Here is a 27302-nt window from a genome sequence, read left to right as displayed (position 1 = left end):
TCTACGGCTCTCCAAGCGCACATGCGACCTCGCACCTGCGGTTCCCACTCTGCAGGTGCGGAAACACCAGCAACAGCAGCTTCAGCTGTATTTTTCCAGTTCCAAACTCCCCGTTAACCATCCGGAATCACCCCGAGCCCCTCGAAACGTCAACCAAACATACCAACTATATATCAATGTACGAACTTATTCAAGCCTTCGAATCACTCAAAACAATACCGAAACACCAAATTACCCTTGGATTCAAGCCTAAGAACTTCTAAACTTTCAAATTCTGCAAATAACGCCGAAACCTATCAAATCATGTCTTAATAACCTCAAATCTTACGCACACGTCAAAAATGATACCACGAACCTATTCCAACTTCTGAAAATCCGTTCCGACCCCGATATCAAATTTTTCACTGCCGACAAAAATCGTCAAATTTTCAACTTTCGCCAATTCAAGCCTAATTCTACTACGGACCTCCAAAACACATTCCGGACGCGCTCCTAAATTCAAAATCACCTAACGGAGCTAACGGTACCATCAAAATTTAAATCTTAAATCGTTACACATAATACACATCTTGACATTCAGATGTGTATTCAGATTCAGACGTCTTAATCTTAAAAAAACAAATGAGGCCTAAGTGTCTCAAATCCTCTCCGAAACCACTCCAGACCTGAACCAATTGACCCGACATATCATAATATAGCTGAAGAATGCAAAAAGAAGCAAAAATGGAGAAATGGGGCTATAACTCTTGAAACGACCGGCCGAGTCATTACATCAAGCATGCAATTTTATAGATGGAATTTCTATATAGTTACTATAATTACAAATATTACATAAATAATTTACATAAATACATATCTTGAAGATATTTAATTTATCTACTATGTCAATTAAGTATGTAATAACATTTATTTGCATTGTTTAAAAAAATATTGCAAGTATTTTGATGCAACAACGCTTTATGTTACCATATTTTTATTCTTCTTGTACATATTTTATTTATTGCCGCTATACACACATACAACGTCCGTACGCTAAAATTAGTTAACTTATAAGCATCAAGTATTGAAAAATATTATAAGCGCCAAAGTGATTCTATAAATAAGAAATATTGATAAAATTAAGGTAACTGATAATAATAAACAGTTGGTGTATTTGTCAAAAATACAGATTAATAATTTTTTTGTTAAAATGATAAATATCTTTAATTAAATTAAATCATGTTGATTGCATTTGTTATATCCTGCATTGGTTGCCACTGCACTTGTCATTTTCCTATCTTCGATTCCATGTGTCATGTTACCATTCGGCCATTTGCTACGAGCCAATTTACCCCATGCAATTATTAAATATTTTTTCAAGGAGTGTGAAAAACTTTAAAAATCTATTATATAGACCGAAGCTTTACTAAAGTGTGAATTTGCTTTAACAATTGTTCAGTCTTCACGTTAAGCACATCTTTTGAACTTAACGAGAGAAGTCCTTAGGTGGGTTAACGAAATATTGCATTAAAGACAATCTTGAATAGGTTTAGGGAAAGGGATATGATACAAAGTGTAGTTAACTGTAGATTATTCTAGCTTGCTGGACTTCAGCAAGAATTTTGCTTTCTACATTTTGGTGTAGCTAAAGTATTGTCACTCGTAGCTGCATAAGATACTTTCCTAAATTTAGATAAATTCGAATTATTGAAGCTTCGAGAGCCAAATAATCATGGATGACATTGGCTGCTTGCGTGGTTAGCTTAAGCTACCTTTCTCAATAATTGTTATGTGTGTTTTTAACAACTACTTTAGTGTATGTTTGTCGCACGCGAGCACAATGGTAATTAATAAATATTGAAAAAAACAATTTTTTATTAAACAACATTGACAATAAAAGAAATGTCACATTTGTATTAAATGATGAAAATAATGTCAATAAAATTGATTAAAATCACCCAATAGATCATCAATACCCGGTATATCTTGTATAATTAGTTATTTCAACAAATTTGGGGAAAAATTGAATTGTTTGATATAAATATTTTAACTAATTATTTTTCCAGAAGATATCGTTGAAGGTTAGTCACCAAAGGCTTCTCAATACTAATAAATCTTTAAGAGTTCAATAATTTTTAATTTTCTTTTGACATTTTCTGTGGGATCAGGATTGCACCGTTGTTAGTAAAAAGATCTCCTCGGTTAAGATAGCATGCGAAATATGTTATCTTATGGAGTAACACACATAATAAATTATATGTTTTATACCAACTAATACCAATTTCTGAAATCATAATGTTATAGGCATATTATAGTAAAGATATAATAGTGGCATCTTATACATTTACATAGTTAAACTATGGGCACTTTAGTCTTTTCTATCAAGTCGTTAGGTAGCTGAAAGGTGGTTAGGAAGTTAGTTACAATCAAAGGAAGTTAAATACTGTGTAACAGATTTAGAGGAGGCATTGCATTTGTAAGAATCAGTTTCGATTAATAATTCCAATCTCTCTATTCTTTCAACTCTAATTCTCACACTTGAGTGCACATTTGTTCAGGAATCGTTCTTCATCTTCGATTCCTTAGGACTGCACTATTAGAGTTCTTCAGTGAGATCACTTCATTGATATCAAAGCGAGGCGAATTCTGAGTAGAAACATGCTGGGGGCAAGCACCAGAAATGGAGAAATAAGGCGTGAGATGGATGAACTGCATGCGCATGCAAGGGGACGCATTGGGGGGAATCAGACAAATGTTAATGGCGATGTCAGCCAATAATGGAGATACGACAATGCAGACATACCAAGAGACGGCGGAAAATGAGGGAAATCGTTCACAAGGTAATAACTCGAATCATAATGGTAGATATCAGTGATTTGACTTTCCTAGATTTAATGGAGAGGATATTAATAGATGGTTATATAACGTGGAACAATTCTTTGATAATGAAGGAATTGCAGAAGAAAATAAGGTCTAAACAACTTCCATTAATATGGAAGGTAAGGCCTTACAGTGGCATAAGATGTATATGAAATCAAGAATGGGAAGAAATCCCAATTGGGAAGACCATGTGAGGGTTGTGTACCTTCAATTTGCGGACATTGAACATGAAGATCCTATGGTATAGTTGATAGCTTTCAAACAAACTGAGGGTGTTTAGGAGTTTTTGGATAAGTTCGATGAGTTGTTGAATCAAGTAGAGTTAACAGAGGAACACTCTATCAGCATATTCTTGGCTAATTTGCAACCAGAAATTGAAGTTCAAGTGAGGATGCTGGGTCCTCGAACCTTGATGAAGGCTTACAGCCAAGCTCGGCTAGTAGAACAATCCTTGAAGTTACAACATGGTCAGATTCAGGCATTAGTGAGGAGTTCAAGAGCATTACTTCCTACTCCTCATAGTTCGTGGAATGCAAATAGTCAAGGGCCTAGTTCTATTTCAAGGAGGGGGCAGTATGAAAATGTACGGGGTGAGAGGAATACCAAATTTGATAACAAGTATGTTATTCCGGGGTTTAGGAGATTATCCCATGCGGAAATGGATGAAAATAGGGCACAAGGCTTGTGCTACTGGTGTAATGAAAAGTATACTCCTAATTACAAATATAATAGGAGGAAACAGTTGTTCATACTATAGCTGGATGAAGAAGAAGGGGTAGAAGAAGAGGTGTGGGAAGATGAAAGAGTGGATCTTGAGAGTTTTGAAGAATCAGCTTTGCAACCACAAGTATCAGTACATGCACTTAATGGTACAAGTGATTACAGAACTATGAGAGTAAAGGGGGCTCTGAAAGGCAAAATGGTGCATGTTCTAATCGAATCTAGTTCTACCCATAATTTCATGGATTTGGCAATTGCTAATAAATTGGGATGCAAGCTACAACCTATTCCTTCTTTTGTAGTAACTGCAGTAGACAGAAGCAAAGTGTATAGCTATATCATGACTTGTGGGGTGACATGAAATATGCAGGGTGTGGCATTTAAAGCTGATATGTTGGTGATTCCACTAAGAGGCACTGATGTAGTTTTGGGGATACAGTAGCTGATCACATTAGGAGACGTAAGGTAGAACTTCAAACAACTTAAAATGGAGTTTCAAATAGGTGGAAGGAAGGTATCATTGAGGGGCAACCTTGTTCCTGTTTATCAGGCTGTCTTATCAATTCTGCTACCTGTGTTATGTCAACCTTCCTACCCCTGTCAATTCTCTCTTGAAAGAATGTTGCTAAACTCTAATAGTAACATATATAGTCGGACAGTAAATAAATTCGTTAAGGATATGTTTATACTGTCACAGCTATGTCGTTTTTTCGTTTTTCAAATTTGCACGAATAAAAGACACCTCGCAAAGACACATATTTGCTTAGATCGTCTAAACCATGAATGTATCTTCACTACTAAAAAAAGGGAAAAATAGACTACCAAAACCAATCGATATTGGTTGGTAATTAGTAAAACTCGACCGAAAATCGACCAATTCACGGCGGTCGGTAATTGTGTAGTCGGTAGAGCTAACTGACCGACTTCGGTTGGTATTTTTCGATAAATTTCGGTTGATCAATTAAATTCCAAATAAAAATTAACCGAAAAAACCGACCGACATCGGTCTGTATTTTCCGACCAAAGTAGATCGGTATTTTTAATTATGTAATTAAAAAAATGCACCATATAGGAATCGAACCAGAATTTATGCTGTGGCAGGATACTATTCTACCACTAGACTATTGGTGCATTTTGTTTTAGGACTGTCTTTTGTTTCATTTATGCGCTTTAATTGCATTTTCGTGCGATTAAAGTTGAATAAGATTATAGAATTACCGACCAAAATAGGTCAATTTTTTAAAACGACCAACCGAAATAACCGATCGATTTTGGTCGGTTTTTTGAATATTAATTTTAATTTATTTTAAATAAAAAAAGACCAAAGTTGGTCGGTTTCTTTTTAAAAAAAAATCGCGCGAGACAAAAATAGTTTTCCGTATTTTTGCACCAAAAAAAGGACCAAAGTTGGTAGGTTTCGTAAAAAAAATTAAATTAAAATATTTTAAAAAACCGACTGACTTCGATTGATTTTTCGACCGATTTTTTGACCGACCGCGATTAGTTTTGGCTGAATTCCAGTAGTGCACGAAGTTGACTTCTTAAGATGGTGGTAATTGTTTTGGAGTGCAAATGGAAATACTAATACTAAATGATAATAAATGGAACATGTTATCATCAAGACCGATGTCGCATCTAGTGGATAAAATAGCACGGTATAGCCAGTTTTCGGACTGGTCATTCAAAAATAGCCAGCGTTTATCAAGTCAATGAAAATAGCCACTATTTTGATGCAACAGAGACCGGTCCAGCATAATATACTGGAGTTCGGTGCACCTGTGTATGAACTCCAGCATATTATGTTGGATCAGTATACTTTGTTGGCTCCAGTATAATATACTGGAGACTGGAGCACCGGTGCTTCAAACTCCAGTATATTATGCTGGACCGGTATACTTGTTGGAACTCGAGTATATTATGGTGGAGTTCTAGTGTACTTATGCTGGAATACTTATCCTGGAACTCCAGTATAATATGTTGGAGTTCAAGTATACTTATGTTGGAACTCCAGCATAATATACTGGCGTATTTTTCAGGTTTTGAACAGTGTTTTCGCTCAGATTTATCTTTACATAAAAAGTGACTAAATTTCCATTACTTTTGAAACTAGATTATTTTTGAACGACCAGATGTAAATCTGGTTATTTTTGAATTTCTCCCCATCCAGTGATCTTAAAGGAGCTTAGTTAGAGCTGATCCCCGCTGTTGACTATTTACCTGAGAAATTAATAATTTATCTTTATAAATGAATTCTTTATTTCTGTAGGATTTCCGTATTGACTTGAATACTACTCGTATAGTTCAGTGGGAATTACGAAATATAATTCTAACTCTACCCAAAAAAGGAAAAGGAAAATAGCGAACTAGAAATATAGGAACTTGTGCAAGGGACGGTGCATTTGCCTATGTAATTTATTTTTATTCTAATTCTTGCTCTTATGTATTTTGCTTCTGATTTTACTAACAGAGAATAATATAAGCAGTACGTGCTCTCCCAATCATTTAAAATGCTGCTTTCTTGATAGATTTACAAATAAATTCTGCCTACAGATTGTATATTTTTTTTACACATTTAATGCAATTTTAAGTTAAAGAGAAAAAAAATCCTTTTGTCAAATTTAAGAGGTTATTTATTCTCATGTCTTCTTCTTTAATCTAGAAATCAAGGAAATAGAATTGTAAGTCTTGGTGTCATAGGAGAATTTGAAAAGTTTTTCTTTTCTTTTTTACTATTCTTTTTAATACATATAACAAATTAAGCATAAGAACACAAGGTTAAGCAACTTACAACTTTTCTTTTCTTTTATGGTTAAATCGTGTATTATTTATTTTAATAAGTGGGGGCCTGGGTCGGTTGATGATCATTTTTTGGTAAAATGGTGGGTACACTACAACTGAAAATTGATGGTGTTAGGGATAAAAGTTTAGTGTTTGTTGAAAAAAGAACACTACCTTGCTTCTTGCTGCTGGGCTTCTTTTTCTTTTACCTTTTGCTTTTTTACTTGCATTTTTCTTTTCTTTTACTCTTCTTCTTAGGTTCTGTCTTTTTCATAGGTGCTTAATACGATGGATAACTTTTTTTTTGAACAATAACTTATCTTTTTTATAAAATACATTTTTTAAAAATATTACCAATTGAAGAGTGAATGATACTTTCCGAAAATAATTTATTAGAGGTTTTTAATAATAATCTCAAATCATATATTGATATAATTAAACTTCTTAGTATTAAAGATTGATAATAATTTTAAGTATTTTTGGAGCAGTAATAAGAAGTTAATAATTTTGATATTTGTGAAGGAAAATGATATCCGCTAGAAAATTATCAAAATCTTATTTCCTTATTTATAAAATATCTTTTAATTCAAGCAACCAAATACTAAAATTGATTTATATTATTTTCTGAAACATATTATCTTTTTTTATTGCTGGGTAGAGGGGTCGATGGAGTATTTGCTCCTCTTGTACGCATTACATTCAGAAAGATCCATAATGAGATCAATTATAATTTGGCTTCTTCTTTCTTTTACACTTTTCTTTTCATCCAAGCTTAATGGAAATTATGGATTGTACCTAAAACGAATGCAACAACCATGGACATAAGAAATACTTAAGCATAAAAAGAGAGAATGAATTAAAAAGTGTGGTGACATATTTGCGAAAACTTGTGTCCTATTATTATCTGTTTTCTTTTTCTTTACGTATGACAAATTAAATTGGTACAGAATTGAATCTTTTACTCTTTTTTAATCAAAACGAGTATTCTTTTATTCATGCATTAACCAAGCGAAAGAGTCACGAGTTTCATGTACAAGCCATATGGAAAACTGCTCCTTCCAAGGCATGCACTTCATATACTCCATTAAAGTCTTTGAAAAACTAGCTAGAAGGTAATTACATCTATTTTTATTTCTTCTAATAAGGAGAAACGAATTGTTGGGTTTTTTGATGTATTTAATTAATATATTAAATACTTAAAAGAGGGTGAATGAGAAATGGAGGAAAATGAAATTTTTGAGTGAAATTTTAAGTTTCTCCCTTGGTAAATAGACATTGTCCCATATTGGAAGAGGAAGAGGTTTTTTATGGGTATATAAGCAATTGCTCTTCTTCAAGCTCTTAAAGAGTTGAGAAGAAGGCAAGCCTCGCGCCGTCGCCACTGTTGCTCGGCTTTGGCTTCGGCTTCGGTCAAATGATTGATTGATTAATTTTTTGGACCAAATTTATTTGTTAATAGTAAAATATTAACATAAATGTTATTAAATATTTATTTTAATAACAGAATATTAATATTAAATCCAATCCGTTTTTCTATTTTGGTAATAGAAAATTAACTACCTTCTTCAATTTTCCCTCTTTATTGTTGAGTAAATAGCCATTTATGTAATGGCATTTATGTTGTGGCCGTTTTGCAGAAACAACCATTCTGAAGAGTTGAACCTCTTCAGATTTCGGCACAACTTTGGCTATAAATACAACACTATTTTGCTCAGAATTTCACTACGATTTTATGAGTTTCTCCTCCTTCTTCTTCATACTTTTAGCATCAAACAAAGCAATAGTAAGTGTGATTTGCTACCGAACTTTGTGTTTGCTGAAACACAGGGGTTTGAAGTACCACTACACCAGTGAGTGATTCATTCTATCCTGGAAGGAAATAATCCATAACCTTGGGTACTAAGAGGGGATTAAATTCCTTAAGAAAACACTGTGAATTCAGTGGGCTCGAATTGGTTTTCTGTTATTTCGTTGTTCACTTCTGTTTATGTTCATTTCTGTTTATGTTCATTTATATTTTCAGAATTATTTTACAAATATAGTTTACTAAAAAGCTTAAGGAATTACTATTTTCTGTATTTGTACTCACTGTTTCTGGAGAGTAAAACCTTTGTGATTTTGTACTCTATTGGAGATTAAAATCTACGTGATTTTAACGTTTGTGTCATTCTTTTACAGAAATGACTAATGATAACGGAAACCAAGTTGTTTCGATAGTGACTGCCAATGCCTCAACGAGCCGAACAGCACCGGCAACATTGGCACCGACGGAGAAACCCGAATACATTTTCGGGACTGATTTCAAGCGTTGGCAACAAAAGATGTTCTTCTATTTGACTACTCTAAGTCTCCAAAAGTTCATCAAGGAAAATGTTTCTGTGTTGTCCGATGAAACTCCAGAAACTGTATGCTTTCTCGTGATTAAGGCATGGAAGCATTCAGATTTTTTGTGCAAGAATTATATTCTAAAAGGGCTGGAGGATGCTTTGTATAACGTCTACAGTGGCGTGGAAAGAGAACTGTGGATTGCGCTTGAAAAGAAATACAAAACCGAAGATGCCGGGTTGAAAAAGTTTGTTGCTGCAAAGTTTTTGGACTACATAATGGTAGATAGCAAGTCTGTTATTATCCAAGTCCAGGAACTGCAAGTGATTATTCACGATCTCCTTGCTGAAGGAATAAATTATTAATAGTGATATTGAAAGTAGTAATCTTAGTATTTTTACTAACAGAAATTTCATTGAAGGTCTTGTCATCAATAAAGCATTCCAAGTAGAAGCGATGATTGAGAAGTTGCCTCCTTTGTGGAAGGACTTCAAAAACTACTTGAAACACAAACGCAAGGAGATGTCCCTTGATGATCTCATTGTTCGGTTGAGAATCGAAGAGGACAACAAAACTACTTAAAAGAGAGGCCGTGGAAACTCAACAATAATGGGAGCAAATATTGTTAAAGAGAACAAAAAGAGGAAGAAGGCTTCTGGACCGAAATACAACCCAAGCAAGAAGCGGTTCAGTGGAAACTGCTACAATTATGGAAAAATCAGACATAAATCTACAGAGTGTCGTGCTCCGAAAAAAGACAAGAAGAAGGATCACGCAAACATGGTTGAAAAGCATGAGGATGTTGATGACTTATGTGCCATGCTTTCCGAATTCAACTTGATGGGCAATCCTAAAGAGTGGTGGATTGATTCTGGAGCCACTCGCTATGTTTGTACTATTAAAGAAGCTTTTGCTACTTATGCTCCTGTTGGACCCGATGAGATAATTTATATGGGAAATGCTGCAAAGGCCAAGATTGAAGAATGTGGGAAGATATTTCTCAAAATGACTTCCGACAAAGTGGTGACTTTGAACAACGTCCTTCATGTTCCCGAGATTAGGAAGAATTTAGTCTCTACTAGACTTCTTGTTAAGAATGGTTTTAAATGTGTTTTTGTTTCCGATAAGGTTGTAATAAGTAAGAATGAAATGTTTGAAGGAAAAGGTTACCTCACTGAGAGACCTTTCAAGCTGAATGTAATGGTTGTTGAAAATAATAATAAAATTTCAGTTTCGTCTTACTTACTTGAGTCAAATGAATTATTGCATATACGTTTGGGTCATGTTAATTGTAAAACCTTGCGGAAAATGATTAACTTGGAAGTATTGCCTAAGTTTGAATGTGACAAATCAAAATGTCAAGTATGTGTGGAATCTAAGTATGTGAATCATCCTTATAAGTTAGTTGAAAGGAATTCAAATCCTTTAGACTTAATTCACACAGATATTTGTGGCATGAAGTCAATACCATCTCACGGTGGAAAGAAGTATTTCATAACTTTTATTGACGATAGTACTCGATATTGCTATGTTTACTTACTTAATAGTAAAGATGATGCAATAGACGCATTCAAGCAATACAAAAATGAAGTTGAAAGGCAACTTAACAAGAAAATCAAAATGATAAGAAGTGATAGGGGTGGTGAATATGAATCTCCTTTTGAACAAATATGTTTAGAATATGGAATTATTCATCAAACAACGGCCCCTTGCACGCCCCAATCCAATGGGATTGCAGAAAGAAAGAATCGTTCATTAAAGGAGATGATGAACGCATTATTGATAAGTTCTGGTTTGCCACAGAACTTGGGGGGGAAGCCATTCTTACGGCTAGCCGAATACTAAATCGAGTACCCCATAGCAAAACACAATCCATTCCATAAGATAAATGGAAAGGAAGGAAGCTTAACTTGAATTATTTTAAAGTGTGGGGGTGTTTGACAAAAGTGCAAGTTCCTAAATCAAAAAGGGTAAAAGTAGGACCGAAAATCGTTGATTGTGTTTTCATAGGATATGCGACTAACAGTAAAGCATATTGATTTCTGGTTCATAAATCAGAAAATCCTGACATTCATAATAATACAGTTATAGAATCAGATAATGCTGAGTTCTTTGAAAATATATATCCATATAAAGAGGAATGTGAGTCGATTGGTGAAGGATCTAAACGACCTCGGGAAGAAACAAAAGAAAGTACACTTAACCAGGAGGATCCAAGATGTAGTAAACGTCAAAGAACGTCTACTTCATATGGACCATATTTTGTAACTTTCTTATTGGAAAACGAGCCTCAAACATTTAAAGAAGCTATGTATTCTTCGGAATCATTGTTATGAAAAGAGGTAGTCAATAGTGAAATAGAATCCATACTGAACAACCATATATGGGAATTGGTTGATCTTCCTCTTGGAAATAAACTGTTGGGTTCTAAATGGATCTTTAAGAGGAAAATGAAAGATGATGGCACTATTGACAAATATAAGGCAAGACTTGTGGTCAAAGGGTATAGACAACGAGAAAGTCTTGACTATTTTGATACATACTCTCCAGTTACAAGAATTACGTCCATACGAACGTTAGTAGCATTAAATGTAGTTTATGGTCTTGAAATTCATCAAATGGATGTAAAGACGGCCTTATTAAATGGAGAGTTGGAGGAAGAAATCTACATGGAACAACCTGAAGGGTTTATGGTTCCAGGTAAAGAAAAGAAGGTTTGTAGACTTGTTAAGTCCCTTTACGGATTAAAACAATCACCCAAACAATGGAATGCAAAATTTGACCAAACAGTGTTGTCAAATGGATTTAAGATAAATGAATATGATAAATGTGTGTACATTAAAAATGTTCCAAATCACATAGTCATTGTTTGCTTATATGTGGATGATATGCTCATATTGAGTAATGACATTGCCAACATAAATGCTACTAAGTGTATGCTAACTAGCAAGTTTGATATGAAAGACTTGGGAGTAGCTGATTTAATTCTGGGAATTAAGATCCATAAGACTTCTCAAGGTCTGGCATTGTCACAATCTTATTATATTAAGACAATACTTGAAAAATTCAAGCACTTGGGCTTTAAAGTTGCAAAGACTCCAATTGACGTGAATCTTCCATTAGCAAAGAACAAAGGCCAAAGCATATCACAATTGGATTATTCTCGTGTATTGGGTTGCTTGATGTACACCATGAATTGTACACGACCAGATATAGCTTGTGTTATAAGTAAATTGAGTCGATATACGAGCAATCCAGGCCAATCTCATTGGATGGCAATGAAACGAGTTTTGGGATATTTAGAACATACCCAAGGCTTTGCTTTATACTACAGTAAATATCCTGCAGTGACAGAGGGATACTGTGATGCAAATTGGATCACTGGTTCAACTGATTCTAAGTCCACAAGTGGATATGTATTCACTATTGGTGGAGGAGCGGTATCTTGGAAGTCATCCAAACAAACTTATATTGCTCGCTCTACAATGGAGGTTGAGTTCATTGCCTTGGATAAAGCCGGTGAAGAAGCTGAATGGCTCCGAAATTTCTTGGAAGATATTCCATTTTGGCCCAAACCATTGGCACCAATATGCATACATTGCGATAGTCAAGCGGCAATTGGAAGGGCTGGGAGCGTTATGTATAACGGTAAATCTCGTCATATATGATAAAGACATAAAACTGTTAGACAATTACTCTCTAGAGGAATTATCACGATTGACTATGTAAAGTCAAGTAATAATATGTTGGATCCACTTACAAAAAGCCTAACTAGAGAGGTAGTTGAGAAGTCATCAAGGGGAATGAGACTGTGGCCGAGAACAAGTCATAGTGGCGGTAACTCTACCTAGAAGACTGGATATCCCAAGATCTAGTTCAAGGAGATCAAACAAAGTTATTAATGATGGTTCAACATTGTCAACTAAACGTTTGGTCCATTCTCGTGATAAGACAATGTTCAGTACCAAGGATAAAGCATTAAGGCTTTTTAATGATTTCTAATTTTGATACGGGCTATATCAAATAGTGTATCTACGGGATGACAGGTTTAGGAATCACCTATATAAGTGTGAGTGTTAGCCGCTTCAAGAAGAACTTTGTAAGGCCAGTTCTCTATGCACTTATGAAACCAGGCGGTGTTCATGGCTGAAACGAACACAACAATGAGAACCAAGGACAGTTAAGGGTTGGTTGTGTGACTTGTGGTTGTCTAGGTATACATCAAAGTTCGACGGTTCAAAGATATCAAATCTACTGATTGATCGAGTATATCCGACATAAGTTCACTACGGAAAGTTCAAAAGGAAACCTACTTATCCAGATGCAATTAATCCTTACTTGCGAATCACATAGTTTTTCATACATACTTCCGTGATATAGCTATTCCCTATTCATGTGGGGGATTGTTGGGTTCTTTTATTTATTTAATTAATATATTAAATACTTAAAAGATGGTGAATGGTAAATGGAGGGAAATAAAATTTTTGAGTGAAATTTTAAGTTCCCCCCTTGGTAAATGGACATTGTCTCATATTGGAAGAAGAAGAGGTTTTTATGGGTATATAAGCAATTGCTCTTCTTCTAGCTCTTAAAGAATTGAGAAGAAGGCAAGCCTCACGCTGTCGTCATCGTCGTCGCTGGCTTGGCTCGGTTTCGGCTTCAGATTCGGATTCGGATTTGGATTTGGTCAAATAATTGATTGATTGATTAACTTTTTTGACCAAATTTATTTGTTAATAGTAAAATATTAACAGAAATGTTATTAAATATTTATTTTAATAACAGAATATTATTATTAAATATTAATATTAAATCCAATCCGTTTTCCTATTTTGGTAATAGAAATTTAATGACCCTCTTCAATTTTCCCTCTTTATTGTTGAGTAAATAGCCATTTATATAATGACATTTATGTGCCGTTTTGCAGAAACAACCATTCTGAAGAGTTGCACCTCTTCAGATTTCAGCCCAACTTTGGCTATAAATACAACACTATTCTGCTCAGAATTTTACTATGACTTTCTGAATTTCTCCTCCTTCTTCTGCATACTTTTAGCATCAAACAAAGCAATAGTAAGTTTGATTTGCTACCGAACTTTATGTTCGCTGAAACACTGGGGTTTGAAGTACCACTACACCAGTGTGTAATTTATTCTATCCTAGGAGGAAATAATCCATAACCTTGAGTTCTAGGATGGGATTAAATTCCTTAAGGAAACACGGTGAATTCAGTGGGTTCGAATTGATTTTCTGTTATTTCGTTGTTCACTTCTGTTTATGTTCATTTCTGTTTATGTTCATTTATAATTTCAGAATTATTTTACAAATACAGTTTACTAACAAGCTTAAGGAATTTAACTATTTTCTGTATTTGTACTCATTGTTTCTGGAGAGTAAAACCTTAGTGATTTTGTACTCTATTGGAGATTAATTTGTCATTCTTTTACAGAAATGACTAATGATAACGGAAACCAAGTTGTTCCGATGGTGACTGCTAATGCCTCAACGAGCTGAACAACACTGGCAACATTGGCACCGATGGAGAAACCGAAAAATTTTCCATTGATTTCAAGCAGTGGCAGCAAAGGATGTTCTTCTATTGACTACTCTAAATCTCCAGAAGTTCATCAAGGAAGATGTTCCTGTGTTGTCTGATGAAACTCCAGAAACGGAATGCTTTCTCGTGATTAAGGCATGGAAGCATTCAGATTTTTTGTGCAAGAATTATATTCTAAGCGGGCTGGAGGATGCTTTGTATAACGTCTACAGTGGCGTGTAAACGTCAAAAGAACTGTGGATTACGCTCGAAAAGAAATACAAAACCAAAGATGTCGCGTTGAAAAAGATTGTTGCTGTAAAGTTTTTGGACTACAAAATGCTAGATAACAAGTCTATTATTACCCCAAGTCCAGGAATTTCAAGTGATTATTCACGATCTCCTGGATGAAGGTATAAATCAAATTAATATTGATGTTGAAAGTAGTAATCTTAGTATTTTTACTAACAGAAATTTCATTGAAGGTCTTGTCATCAATGAAGCATTCCAAGTAGCAGCGATGATTGAGAAGTTGCCTCCTTTGTGGAAGGACTTCAAAAACTACTTGAAACACAAATGCAAGGAGATGTCCCTTGAAGATCTCATTGTTCGGTTGAGAATCGAAGAGGACAACAAAGCTGCTGAAAAGAGAGGCCGTAGAAACTCAACAATAATGGTAGAAAATATTGTTAAAGAGAACAAAAAGAGGATGAAGGCTTCTGGACCAAAATACAACCCAAGCAAGAAGCGATTCAGTGGAAGCTGCTATAACTGTGGAAAAACCGGACACAAATCTACGGAATGTCGTGCTCCAAAAAAAGACAAGAAGAAGGGTCAACCAAACATGGTTGAAAAGCATGATGATGTTGATGACTTATGTATCATGCTTTCCGAATGCAACTTGGTGGTCAATCCTACAGAGTGATGGATTGATTCTGGAGCTACTCGCCATGTTTGTGCTGTTAAAGAAGCTTTTGCTACTTATGCTCCTGTTGGATTCGATGAGATGATTTTCTATGGAAATGCTGCAAATGCCAAGATTGAAGGATGTGGGAAGATATTTCTCAAAATGACTTCTGGCAAAGTGGTGACTTTGAACAACGTCCTTCATGTTCCGAGATTAAGAAGAATTTAGTTTAAATGTGTTTTTGTTTCCAATAAGGTTGTAATAAGTAACAATGAAATGTTTGTAGGAAAAGGTTACCTCGCTGAGGGCCTTTTCAAGCTGAATGTAATGGTTGTTGAAAATAATAATAAAATTTCAGCTTCGTCTTACTTACTTGAGTCAAATGAATTATGGCATATACGTTTTGGTCATGTTAATTATAAAACCTTGCGGAAAATGATTAATTTGGAAGTATTGCCTAAGTTTGAATGTGACAAATCAAAATGTCAAGTATGTGTGGAATCTAAGTATGTTAAGCATCCTTATAAGTTAGTTAAAAGGAATTCAAATCCTTTAGACTTAATTCACACACATATTTGTGACATGAAGTCAATACCATCTCGCGGTGGAAAGAAGTGTTTCATAACTTTTATTGATGATAGTACTCGATATTGCTATGTTTACTTACTTAATAGTAAAGATGACGCAATAGACGCATTCAAGCAATACAAAAAAGAAGTTGAAACGCAACTTAACAAGAAAATCAAAATGATAAGAAGTGATTGGGGTGGTGAATATGAATCTCCTTTTGAACAAATATGTTTAGAATGTGAAATTATTCATCAAACAACGGCCCCTTACATGCCCCAATCCAATGGGATTGGAGAAATAAATAATCGTTCATTAAAGGAGATGATGAACACATTATTGATAAGTTCTGGTTTGCCACAGAACTTGTGAGGGGAAGCTGTTCTTACGGCTAGCCGAATACTAAATCGAGTACCACATAGCAAAACACAATCCATTCCATATGAAAAATGGAAAAGGAAGGAAGCCCAACTTGAATTATTTTAAAGTGTGGGGGTGTTTGGCAAAAGTGCAAGTTCCTAAATCTAAAAGGGTAAAAATAGGACCGAAAACCGTTGTAGTATTTTCATAGGATATGCAACTAATAGTAAAGCATATCGATTTCTGGTTCATAAATCAGAAAATCCTGACATTCATAATAATACGGTTATAGAATCAGATAATATTGATTTCTTTGAAAATATGTATCCGTAGAGTCGATTGGTGAAAGATATAAATGGCATTGGGAAGAAACAAAAGAAAGTACACTTAACCAGGAGGATCCAAGACGTAGTAAACGTCAAAGAATGTCAACTTCATTTGGACCAGATTTTGTAACTTTCTTATTGAAAAATGAACCTCAAATATTTAAAGAAGCTATGTATTCTTCAGAATCATTATTATGGAAAGAGGCAGTCAATAGTGAAATAGAACCCATATTGAATAACCATAAATGGGAATTGGTTGATATTCCTCCTAGAAATAAACTGTTGGGTTCTAAGTGGATCTTTAAGAGGAAAATGAAAGATGATGGCACTATTGACAAAAATAAGGCAAGACTTGTGGTCAAAGGATATAGAGAATGAGAAGGTCTTGACTATTTTCATACATACTCTGCAGTTACAAGAATTACGTCCATACAAACGTTAGTAGCGTTATTTGCAGTTTATGGTCTTGAATTTCATCAAATAGATATAAAGACGACCTTCTTAAATGAAGAGTTGGATGAAGAAATATACATGGAACAACCTAAAGGGTTTGTGGTTCCAGGTAAAGAAAAGAAGGTCTGTAGACTTTTTAAGTCCCTTTACGGATTAAAACAAGCACCCAAACAATAGCATGCGAAATTTGACCAAACAATGTTGTCAAATGGATTTAAGATAAATGAATGTGATAAATGTGTGTAACTTAAAAATGTTCCAAATCACATAGTCATTGTTTGCTTATATGTGGATGATATGCTCATAATGAGTAATGACATTGCCAACATAAATGCTACTAAGCGTATGCTAACTACCAAGTTTGATATGAAAGAGTTGGGAGTTGCTGATTTAATCCTGGGAATTAAGATCCATAAGACTTCTCAAGGTCTGGCATTGTCACAATCTCATTATATTAAGACAGTACTTGAAAAATTCAAGCACTTGGGCTTTAAAGTTGCAAAGACTCCAATTGACGTGAATCTTGCATTAGCAAAGAACAAAGGCCAAAGGATATCACAATTGGATTATGCTCGTGTATTGGGTTACTTAATGTATACCATGAATTGTACACGACCAGATATAGCTTGTGTTATAAGTAAATTGAGTCGATATACGAGCAATCCAGGCCAATCTCATTGGATGGCAATGAAACGAGTTTTGGGATATTTAGAACATACCCACGGCTTTGCTTTGCACTACAGTAAATATCCTGTAGTGACAGAGGGATACTGTGATGCAAATTGGATCACCGGTTCAACTGATTTTAAGTCCACAAATGGATATGTATTCACTATTGGTGGAGGAGTGGTATCTTGGAAGTCATCCAAACAAATTTGTATTGCCTGCTCTACAATGGAGGCTGAGTTCATAGCCTTGGATAAAGCCGGTGAAGAAGCTGAATGACTCTGAAATTTCTTGGAAAATATTCCATTTTGGCCCAAACCGTTGGCACCAATATGCATACATTGCGATAGTCAAACGACAATTGGAAGGGCTGGGAGCATTATGTGTAACGGTAAAGCTCGTCATATACGATGAAGACATAAAACCGTTAGATAATTACTCTCTAGAGGAATTATCACGATTGACTATGTAAAGTCAAGTAATAATGTGTCAGATCCACTTACAAAAGGCCTAACTAGAGAGGTAGTTGAGAAGTCATCAAGGGGAATGGGACTGTGGCCGAGAACAAGTCATAGTGGCGGTAACTCTACCTAGAAGACTGGAGATCCCAAGATCTAGGTTCAAGGAGATCAAACAAAGTCATTAATGATGGTTCAACATTGTCAACTAAACCTTTGGTCCATTCTTGTAATGAGACATTGTTCAGTACCAAGGATAAAACATTAAGGCTTTTTAATGATTTCTAATTCTGATACGGGCTATATCAAATAGTGTATCTACGGGATGACACGTTTAGGAACACAACAATGAGAACCAAAGACGGTTAAGGGTTGGTTATGTGACTTGTGGTTGTCTAGGTATACACCAAAGTTCGACGGTTCGAAGATATCAAATCTACCGATTGATCGAGTATATCCGATATAAGTTCACTACGGAAAGTTCAAAGGGAAACCTACTTATCCAGATGCAATTAATCCTTATTTGCGAATCACATAGTTTTTCATACATACTTCCGTGATATAGCCATTCCCCATTCATGTGGGGGATTGTTAGGATTTATGTATTTAATTAATATATTAAATACTTAAAATAGGGTGAATGGTAAATGGAGGAAAATAAAATTTTTGAGTGAAATTTTAAGTTTTCCCCCTTGGTAAATGGACATTGTCCCATATTGAAAGAGGAAGAGGTTTTTTATTGGTATATAAGCAATTGCTATTCTTCTAGCTCTTAAAAAGTTGAGAAGAAGGCAAGCCTCGGCTGTCGTCGTCGTCGCTCGCTCGACTCCGGCTTCAGATTCAGATTCAGATTTGGTCAACTTATCGATTGATTGATTAACTTTTTGGACTAAATTTATTTGTTAATAGTAAAATATTAACAGAAATGTTATTAAATATTTATTTTAATAACAAAATATTAATATTAAATTCAATCCGTTTTTCTATTTTGGTAACAGAAAATTAACTACCCTCTTCAATTTTCCCTCTTTATTGTTGAGTAAATAGCCATTTATATAATGACATTCATGCTGTGGCCATTTTGCAGAAACAGACATTCTGAAGAGTTGCACCTCTTTAGATTTTAGCACAACTTTAGCTATAAATACAACACTATTCTGCTCAGAATTTCATTATGATTTTTTGAGTTTCTCCTCCTTCTTCTGCATACTTTTAGCATCAAACAAAGCAATAGTAAGTGTGATTTGCTATCGAACTTTGTGTTCACTGAAACACAGGGGTTTGAAGTACCACTACACCAGTGTGTAATTCGTTCTATCTTGGGAGAAAATAATCCATAACCTTGGGTACTAGAAGGAGATTAAATTCCTTAAGGAAACACTGTGAATTTAGTGGGCTCGAATTGGTTTTCTGTTATTTTGTTGTTCACTTCTGTTTATGTTCATTTCTGTTTATGTTCATTTATATTTTCAGAATTATTTTACAAATATAATTTACTAACACGTGACCAATATCTTCATATACGTTCTGCACAGATTAAGGTGATGAATTCTGTCCCTGCAATATCAGTACCAATTCCTTCGCACCTAATTAATAGGGCATGAATCTTTCTCCATCCTTTATGTACTGAATTTTTATCCTTATTTATCAAAAGTCATAGACTAATATGTTTCTCATGCTCCTAAATACTGAATAAAATAATTCGACCTCGTATGGTCGTAAATTACATTACAAGTAAATCAGAGGGAAACTATAGTTGAGAAAACTTGAAATTATATTGTGTAATAAAAATCATGTTAAGGCCTTCATCTCTTTCTATTTTTCCTTAATTATTTGCATGAATTTTTTAGCTATTTAAAAGTAAAAGAAAATTGTAGCTTACAACGACAAAACTATGATTAATTTTTAGACTAAATACAAATGGTTTCATACACGAGAGCATCCTACTAGGCAAATCTTCTTTTCTAGTAATTAAGAGCATATTATAATAAATTTCGTAAAGCTCAAAGCTATGCCACATGGGTGGAAGACTGAAGAGTGTCTCTGTTGCCACTTGTACGTCTCCTTTGCGTCCCAAGGCGTTGTTAGACATTGAGAAAATTTATTAGTATTAACTTTTTAATTAAGATTTTATATTATATACGGGTAAATATTTTTATATTATTTGAGTAATTTAACTTATATAACATATTATCTACTCTATTTCTTAGTTATAGGATCATGCTTTTATATAAAGTAGTTACTCCCTCTATTTCATATTAGATGAGGTATTTTCCTTTTTAGTCTGTTCCAAAACCAATAACACATTCATAAATTTGGAAATAATTCAACTTTAAACTCTTTCATTTTACTCATTTACTCTTAATGAAAAGCTTTTATAACCACACAAATGTCATGGCCCCACAAACTTTTTACCCCTTAAACTTTTAAGACCACAAATTTCAAAAATTCTTCTTTTTTCTTAAACTCCGTGCCGAATCAAACTACCTCATCTAATATGAAACAGAGGGAGTACATATTATTGTAGTCAATTTAACCGCATAGTGTATAAATTATATGCTATCAGTATACATAATATAAATGGAAATTTTTTAAAGGGGGAATAAATATACCTCTTGTTAGTAGAAACATATATGATGCTTCAACTTCAATCTCAAAATTTTCTAACTAATATTTCACCTTATTATATAGTATATAACTACTTTTCTTTCTAAGGAAAAACTATTTTACATCAAATTTTTTCTTTTCTTTTTCTGTTTTATTTGTAAAAGCTGTGGCTATCTTATTAGGAGTATATCATTGCTAGAATATTTTATTATTGAAGGAAGTTTCTATATCAAATAAATAAACAAACTGTGATCCCCATTTTAGTAAGGTGGGCCTCATTTTCAAACTTTTAATAGCCCCTCTGTCTATTTCCTTTTTGGTCCGTTCCAAAAATAATTATCCATTTCTAAATTTGGAAACAATTTAACTTAAACTTCCAATTCCATCCTCAATGAGAAGCTCTTATAACCACACAAATACTATGGATCCCTTTATGAATTGTTTAAGATAACAAATTCCAAAAGTACCTATTTTTTTTCAAACTCTGAGTTCATCAAACAGATTAATATAAATTGGAACAGACGGAGCAGTAATTTATAAAGCAGCTGAAGCTTCCCTTCCTCGCTTCCCTCCTAACACAAACACCTTCAAAACCTATGTACATTTAACAGTTACACATAGCTCAGTATCAAAATATTCTTGTATAAGACCATACATACAGAAGAGTGATTCTTTTCTTCTTCTTTTTTCCTCCTCTTTCTCTCATTGTAGGTTGTGCCATTCCTTAGCCAGTTAGCCAACTTATGTTTTTTTTCTTCTAATTTTTACCTCTATGTTGAAGACAATCACGCCAAGTTACTGAACGTAAAAAGGACGGATTTTTCTATTGAGAAATTCATTTTGGTACAGGGGTTGAATTTGGAAAATGCAGAGTGTCCATGTGTTACTGTTGCTGTCTTTGTTTTTCTTTTTCTTTTCATTGTTTTGCTCCTCTGTTAGGGCCACTGTTTCATATGATGACCGAGCTATAATCATCAATGGGAAAAGAAGGATTCTTATTTCTGGTTCAATTCATTACCCAAGAAGCACTCCCGAGGTAATTATGCAAAAATTCAGTTGTAACGTTTTCATATTTTTTCATGGCCTTTTTGACAAATGGATATACCTTGTTTTATTGTAAATTTTGTTCCTTTAATGTTTTGTGATTTGAGAATGGTTTCTGACAAATGGTCGTCTTCTTTTTGCTGTAATTTATGTTTACTTTAACGCTATGTGGCTGTGAGAATTTTTCTGAAGGTTGTCATTTTTGCAGATGTGGCCTGGTCTTATTCAAAAGGCTAAAGATGGAGGCTTGGATATTATAGAGACTTATGTCTTCTGGAATGCGCATGAACCCTCTCCTGGAAAAGTAATGCTTAAATATTCGTCATGCTATTAATATCAAGAAAAAGATAAATTGACTTTTTCCTTCTGTTTTCAGTTTAAATTTGAGGGGAGGTATGATCTGGTTAAATTTATCAAATTGGTACAACAAGCAGGCCTCTATGTTAATCTCCGCATTGGGCCTTACATTTGTGGAGAATGGAATTTTGGGTAATTCAAATAAAAGCAAATGGACTTTATTTTTCCAGTTTTCTCTGGTTTTATAATCTTTATTTTATGCAGGGGATTTCCTGTTTGGTTAAAATATGTACCTGGTATGGAGTTTAGAGCAGACAATCACCCTTTTAAGGTTTGATTTATGACTTTGGATTTCTTCCTCAGTTACTCCAAATGGGATAATTGTTGACTATGTTGCAGTTGGCTATGCAAGGATTTGTAGAGAAAATTGTCAACATGATGAAGTCAGAAAATTTGTTTGAACCTCAAGGTGGACCAATTATTTTGGCACAGGTTTGAAAATATGCTCATTTCTTGTCTTTAGTTTCTAATTATCTGTAGTCCCATAATTTGAAAATTAGTAGTGCAGATAGAAAATGAGTATGGACCAATTGAGTGGGAAGTTGGAAGTCCTGGTAAAGCTTATACAAAATGGGCAGCTGCAATGGCTGTGGGTTTAGAGATTGGAGTCCCATGGATCATGTGTAAGCAAGAGGATGCCCCTGATCCTGTGGTAAGCAATTCTCAATTTCTGAAACAAAAACCTAGAATTCCTAAGACTTGTGTAAAGATTTTTTGGTCATTTCTCCCCAGAACTTACAGTTGTTGATTCTGCTGCAGATTGATACTTGCAATGGCTTCTACTGCGAAGATTTCCGTCCTAATAAGCCCTACAAACCTAAAATGTGGACAGAAGTCTGGACTGCCTGGTAATTTCCAAGAGTTTAAAAATATTTTGTTTTTGGTTAAACTGAATTTTTTTATTTAACCATGTATGGAAATATGTACAATTTGACTCATGAGGCAGTTCTCAAAAGGAAACAAAACTTTCAACAAACTACTCCTATACAGGATAACTATTCAAATATTCCAGATGCCTTTGCCATGTATCTATAGTACTTTTGCCCATAGAGGTGAAGTTGCACAATGTTCTCTCTAACTAGTTGACAGCCTTCTCTTCTATGAGATCTGAACCTACGACTACGAGTATTCCTTTCAGCTGCAGACAGAAAACAAGTGATGCAATGCTCTTGGTTTAGAGTTGTTAGTCTTCCCAACAGCCCATACTACCTCAGCCACCTTCCTTATCATTAGTTTAATGTCAATTAACTTTCTATTCTACTTGTTCAGGTATACGAAATTCGGTGGTCCAGTTCCTCGTAGACCAGCTGAAGATTTGGCTTTTTCAGTTGCAAGGTTTATTCAGAACAATGGCTCATTCTTCAATTACTACATGGTTAGTTTTGTTTTTGTTTAAGTGAAATTGTTAACTAGAGGATCTTATAAAAGATGAGCATTTTTTTAATTAAAATATCTTTTTTCCATGTATATGCAGTACCATGGGGGAACAAATTTTGGTCGGACAACTTCAGCACTTTTCATTGCCACTAGCTATGATTACGATGCTCCGCTAAATGAATATGGTATGGAAAATAAAGCAAGTCATATAACTGTGTTTTCTCAAATTTACACACATTTGCACATCAAAAGTAAAATAATGGAAAGGTGATTTATTCTATGATGTAATAGGGCTGTTGAATGAACCAAAGTATGGGCACTTGAGGGATTTGCATCAAGCTATCAAGCTATCTGAACCAGCTTTACTTTCCTCATATCCCACAGTCAATTGGCTTGGAAAGAATCAAGAGGTCATTCTAATATAGAATCTTTAGCCTTCTAGTCGAATTATGATCTTAATTTTCATCTAACAATGATTTACATTTTTATATCCAACAATAGGCTCATGTCTTTAGATCAAAATCCGGGGATTGTGCTGCGTTCCTATCCAACTATGACACTAAATATTCAGTTAAAGTCACCTTTCAGACTACGCAGTATGACCTGCCTCCATGGTCCATCAGCATTCTTCCTGATTGCAAAACTGCTGTTTACAACACCGCTAGGGTAATGAGAGAAACTCTTACTGAATCTATCTTTACTAGTTCTGATTTTCGTTGTTAATCTGGAAAGATGTCATTCTGATAAGATATACTAAAATTTTCTTAAAAAAATATAAAACATTTGTTAAAATACATAAAAATGTTCAGGAGCAGAGTTTCTATTATCTTCTTGCAAACTGCTGCAGATTAGCTCCCAAAGCTCACAGATGATGATGGCACCTGTAGTTGGCAGTTTATCTTGGCAGTCATACAGCGAAGAAACTCCATCTGCTGAAGAAAGCGACACGCTTTCAGCCAATGGACTACTGGAGCAGATAAATATTACCAGAGATTCCTCAGACTATCTGTGGTACATGACAGAGTGGGTACCTTCATCTCCTTGCTTCTTTCAAAAGATTTTTATGTTTAGTTGGTAGATTCAATATTTTTTATAATCTTTTGGTTACTTGCCACAGTGTAAACGTAGGGTCTGATGAAGGATTTCTAAAGAATGGAAAGGACCCTTTTCTCACTGTTATGTCTGCTGGCCATGCTATGCATGTCTTCATCAATGGCCAACTATCAGGTAGTGAGACCTGCACTCTATTTGGGAATAGGGATTGATAAATACGTCTAATTGTCCGTTCTTGTCTCCATTTCGCTTCTATTTGGCTTTACCTTGTGGTAGGAACTGTTTATGGGGGATTAGATAATCCAAAACTGACATATAGTGGCAATGTGAAACTAAGAGCCGGTATTAACAAGATTTCTTTGCTCAGTGTTGCTGTTGGTCTCCCGGTTAGTTCTATTTCCTGTTTCGCTGTTCTCTTTAAAAGGAAAATTTAAACCTTCATGGTATTTATGCTAGTAAATGCATTTCAGAATGTTGGTTTGCACTTTGAGTCATGGAATACTGGAGTTCTTGGGCCAGTTACATTGAGTGGTCTCAATGATGGGACAAGAGACTTGACAATACAAAGATGGTCTTACAAGGTTTTTTCCCTAATAACTCTCCCTCTTTTCTACCAAGTGTTTTGTCCAAATCTATAAGCCAGTGTCTTCCAAGATAACAAGAAATTTCGCGTTTATGTTTCTTTGAATAGACAACTGTAGATACTAGGATCCACTCCCATCTGTACATTCCAAGCTATTAGAATGTAGGAGAAACCAAGAGAATGGAGGTGTAAAACATCTATGGTTTTTTATCTGCAGGTTGGTCTAAAAGGTGAATCATTAAGTTTTCATACCTCAAGTGGAGGTTCCTCTGTTGAATGGGTTGAAGGTTCACTTTTGGCTCAAAGGCAGCCCCTCACTTGGTACAAGGTAAATTCCTTATGTAAATGTCAACATTATGATACAATTTTTGATCACATTAAATGTACACCATCGGACATGGTTTGTCAGTTTTACGACTTGAATAAAATAGCACAGTTAATATACCAAAGATTTTCCAGGCTACATTTGATGCACCTGAAGGAAATGATCCAGTAGCGTTAGACATGGTAAGTATGGGAAAAGGTCAAATATGGGTAAACGGTGAAGGTGTAGGCCGCCAATGGCCTGGATACATAGCAAAGGGCCACTGTGGGGAATGCAATTATGCTGGAGAGTACACTGAAAAGAAATGCCAGACAAACTGTGGACAGCCTTCTCAAAGATGGTAAGGGATTTATATTATTTCCAGCAAATTTTGGGTTGGATTATGGACTGCACTGATTTTCCTACTTTGTTAATTGAGGGGATGCATTTATGCGTCATATTCACTAGAATCAAACATGCTTTTAAAAGCTAACAAGATTGACCATAGAGAAAATTAGCCTACTTCTTCAAGGTGCAATCTGAAGAGAACTTGAGCTTGTTGTCTGAAAGCAAATGAATTGTGAAACTGATGATTTTTAGGTATCATGTCCCAAGATCATGGCTGAAACCAAGTGGAAATCTGTTGGTAGTTTTTGAAGAATGGGGTGGTGTTCCAACCAGAATTTCTTTGGTTAGAAGAGCAACTGCCAGAGTTTGTGCTGATATTGTTGATGGGCAGCCAACTCTAAAAAACTGGCGAACGGTGGGCTCTGGGAAATCAAATAATATGCATCCGAAAGCTCACTTGTGTTGTCCAGATGGGAAGAAAATCTCAAAAATACAGTTTGCTAGTTACGGAGTGCCACAAGGAACTTGTGGAAACTTCCGCGAGGGTACCTGCCATGCTCGCAAGTCATATGATGCATTTGAAAAGGTGTGTCATTTTTTTTACATTATGTAATTACTTCAAAGTTTTCTGAGACCAAATTGCTGACTGATGACTGGAAATTGCAATTACCTGGTTTCCTGATTCAAAGTTCTTTATTTTGCTTCGTGTCTAAACGCAAGATTCAGCTTTAGCCTCAGTTTTAACATATAGTCTGTTTGCTAGCCAGTTAAAGGCGTTCGTGATAAATATTCCTATGTTTTGCTTACATTTGCTAACTTTCAAATGGATATCACAGAATTGCATTGGACGGCAGTCTTGTTCAGTAAATGTTGTGCCTGAAGTTTTTGGAGGAGATCCGTGTCCAAATACTTCAAAGAAGCTATCTGTGGAAGCTATTTGCAGATGAGATTATTAAAGGGAGTTGGAGACAAAGTGAAACCAAAATCAATTCATTATAACTGCAGAAATACGCGATTACAGGAATATCATTTTCAGAAAAAAATTTCTTGCTTCTCTGCAAGCTCTGATTTCAGACACGAGGGGTGCTGATTCGGTTATTGTATTTGAAGAAATTGTACAGCATCTCGATACATAGGCCAGTATAATTTTGAATTTAGATAAGCTTCTTGTATGGATATACAACTACAATTCATTGATCCAGGCCACCATTCCTCCAAAATGGTTGAAAACCTGGAATAGAAAGGGAATATATATAAACTGTGTTTATGAAAAAACCAGGGAGCCAATTTTCCCTTTATATTTGTAATAATCTCACTGTGTAACAGTTATTTGAAAAAATTCTATAAAGGCATTGCATCGTTTTTTGCATCTTACTATTAGGACTCTAAGGATTTATCTCATAGCAATATTTGTAATTATCCCATATATGTGAAGGACTCTATACTTATGTTTTGTGGATGATATATTTATCCTTGTATATACCCATATTACTGTAAATATAGCAATACTGGTTCTCTGTTCATTGAGCCATTTATTAAAGATTATTATGGTATCAAATTAGCCAGCAAAATCCTCATATAAACTGTGGTGACTGAACGAAACATCAACATAGAATCAATATAATGCATACTATCCTTACTTACTGTCATGGGGGCGATTTTAGTCAGTCAAAA

General features: G+C 34.8%; 2 protein-coding genes across 2 annotated transcripts; both read left to right on the top strand.

Moving 5' to 3' along the window:
• The first annotated feature begins 8537 nt into the window (after window positions 1-8537).
• Window positions 8538-9264, top strand: LOC138888570 (uncharacterized). The gene is made up of 2 exons (XM_070170458.1): window positions 8538-8974; window positions 9090-9264. Exons 1-2 carry the CDS (start codon window positions 8538-8540, stop codon window positions 9262-9264), a joined length of 612 nt encoding a protein of 203 aa, XP_070026559.1.
• An 11857-nt stretch (window positions 9265-21121) lies between these two features.
• On the top strand, window positions 21122-27002 carry LOC138888777 (beta-galactosidase-like). Its single transcript, XM_070171372.1, has 19 exons — window positions 21122-21598; window positions 21815-21910; window positions 21983-22095; window positions 22168-22234; window positions 22303-22395; window positions 22472-22615; window positions 22723-22811; window positions 23233-23338; window positions 23438-23525; window positions 23632-23750; window positions 23842-24006; window positions 24188-24363; window positions 24458-24567; window positions 24670-24779; window positions 24864-24974; window positions 25194-25304; window positions 25436-25641; window positions 25881-26214; window positions 26465-27002. Exons 1-19 carry the CDS (start codon window positions 21428-21430, stop codon window positions 26573-26575), a joined length of 2520 nt encoding a protein of 839 aa, XP_070027473.1. The 5' UTR covers window positions 21122-21427; the 3' UTR covers window positions 26576-27002.
• Window positions 27003-27302: the final 300 nt, after the last annotated feature.

The sequence above is a fragment of the Nicotiana sylvestris genome, chromosome 3 (genome assembly GCF_000393655.2).
Source record: "Nicotiana sylvestris chromosome 3, ASM39365v2, whole genome shotgun sequence".
NCBI classification, from domain to species: domain Eukaryota; kingdom Viridiplantae; phylum Streptophyta; class Magnoliopsida; order Solanales; family Solanaceae; genus Nicotiana; species Nicotiana sylvestris.
Note: the sequence above shows the minus strand (reverse complement) of the source record. Positions and strands in the feature narration are given on the sequence as shown.

Coding starts and splice junctions, on each gene's coding strand:
- LOC138888570 (XM_070170458.1), top strand. CDS start 8,538: ATGACTAATGATAACGGAAACCAAGTTGTTTCGATAGTGACTGCCAAT. Junction 8,975..9,089: donor TACATAATGGTAGATAGCAA/GTCTGTTATTAT, acceptor TTTTACTAACAG/AAATTTCATTGAAGGTCTTG.
- LOC138888777 (XM_070171372.1), top strand. CDS start 21,428: ATGCAGAGTGTCCATGTGTTACTGTTGCTGTCTTTGTTTTTCTTTTTC. Junction 21,911..21,982: donor ATGAACCCTCTCCTGGAAAA/GTAATGCTTAAA, acceptor TTCTGTTTTCAG/TTTAAATTTGAGGGGAGGTA. Junction 23,526..23,631: donor TGCTCCGCTAAATGAATATG/GTATGGAAAATA, acceptor ATGATGTAATAG/GGCTGTTGAATGAACCAAAG.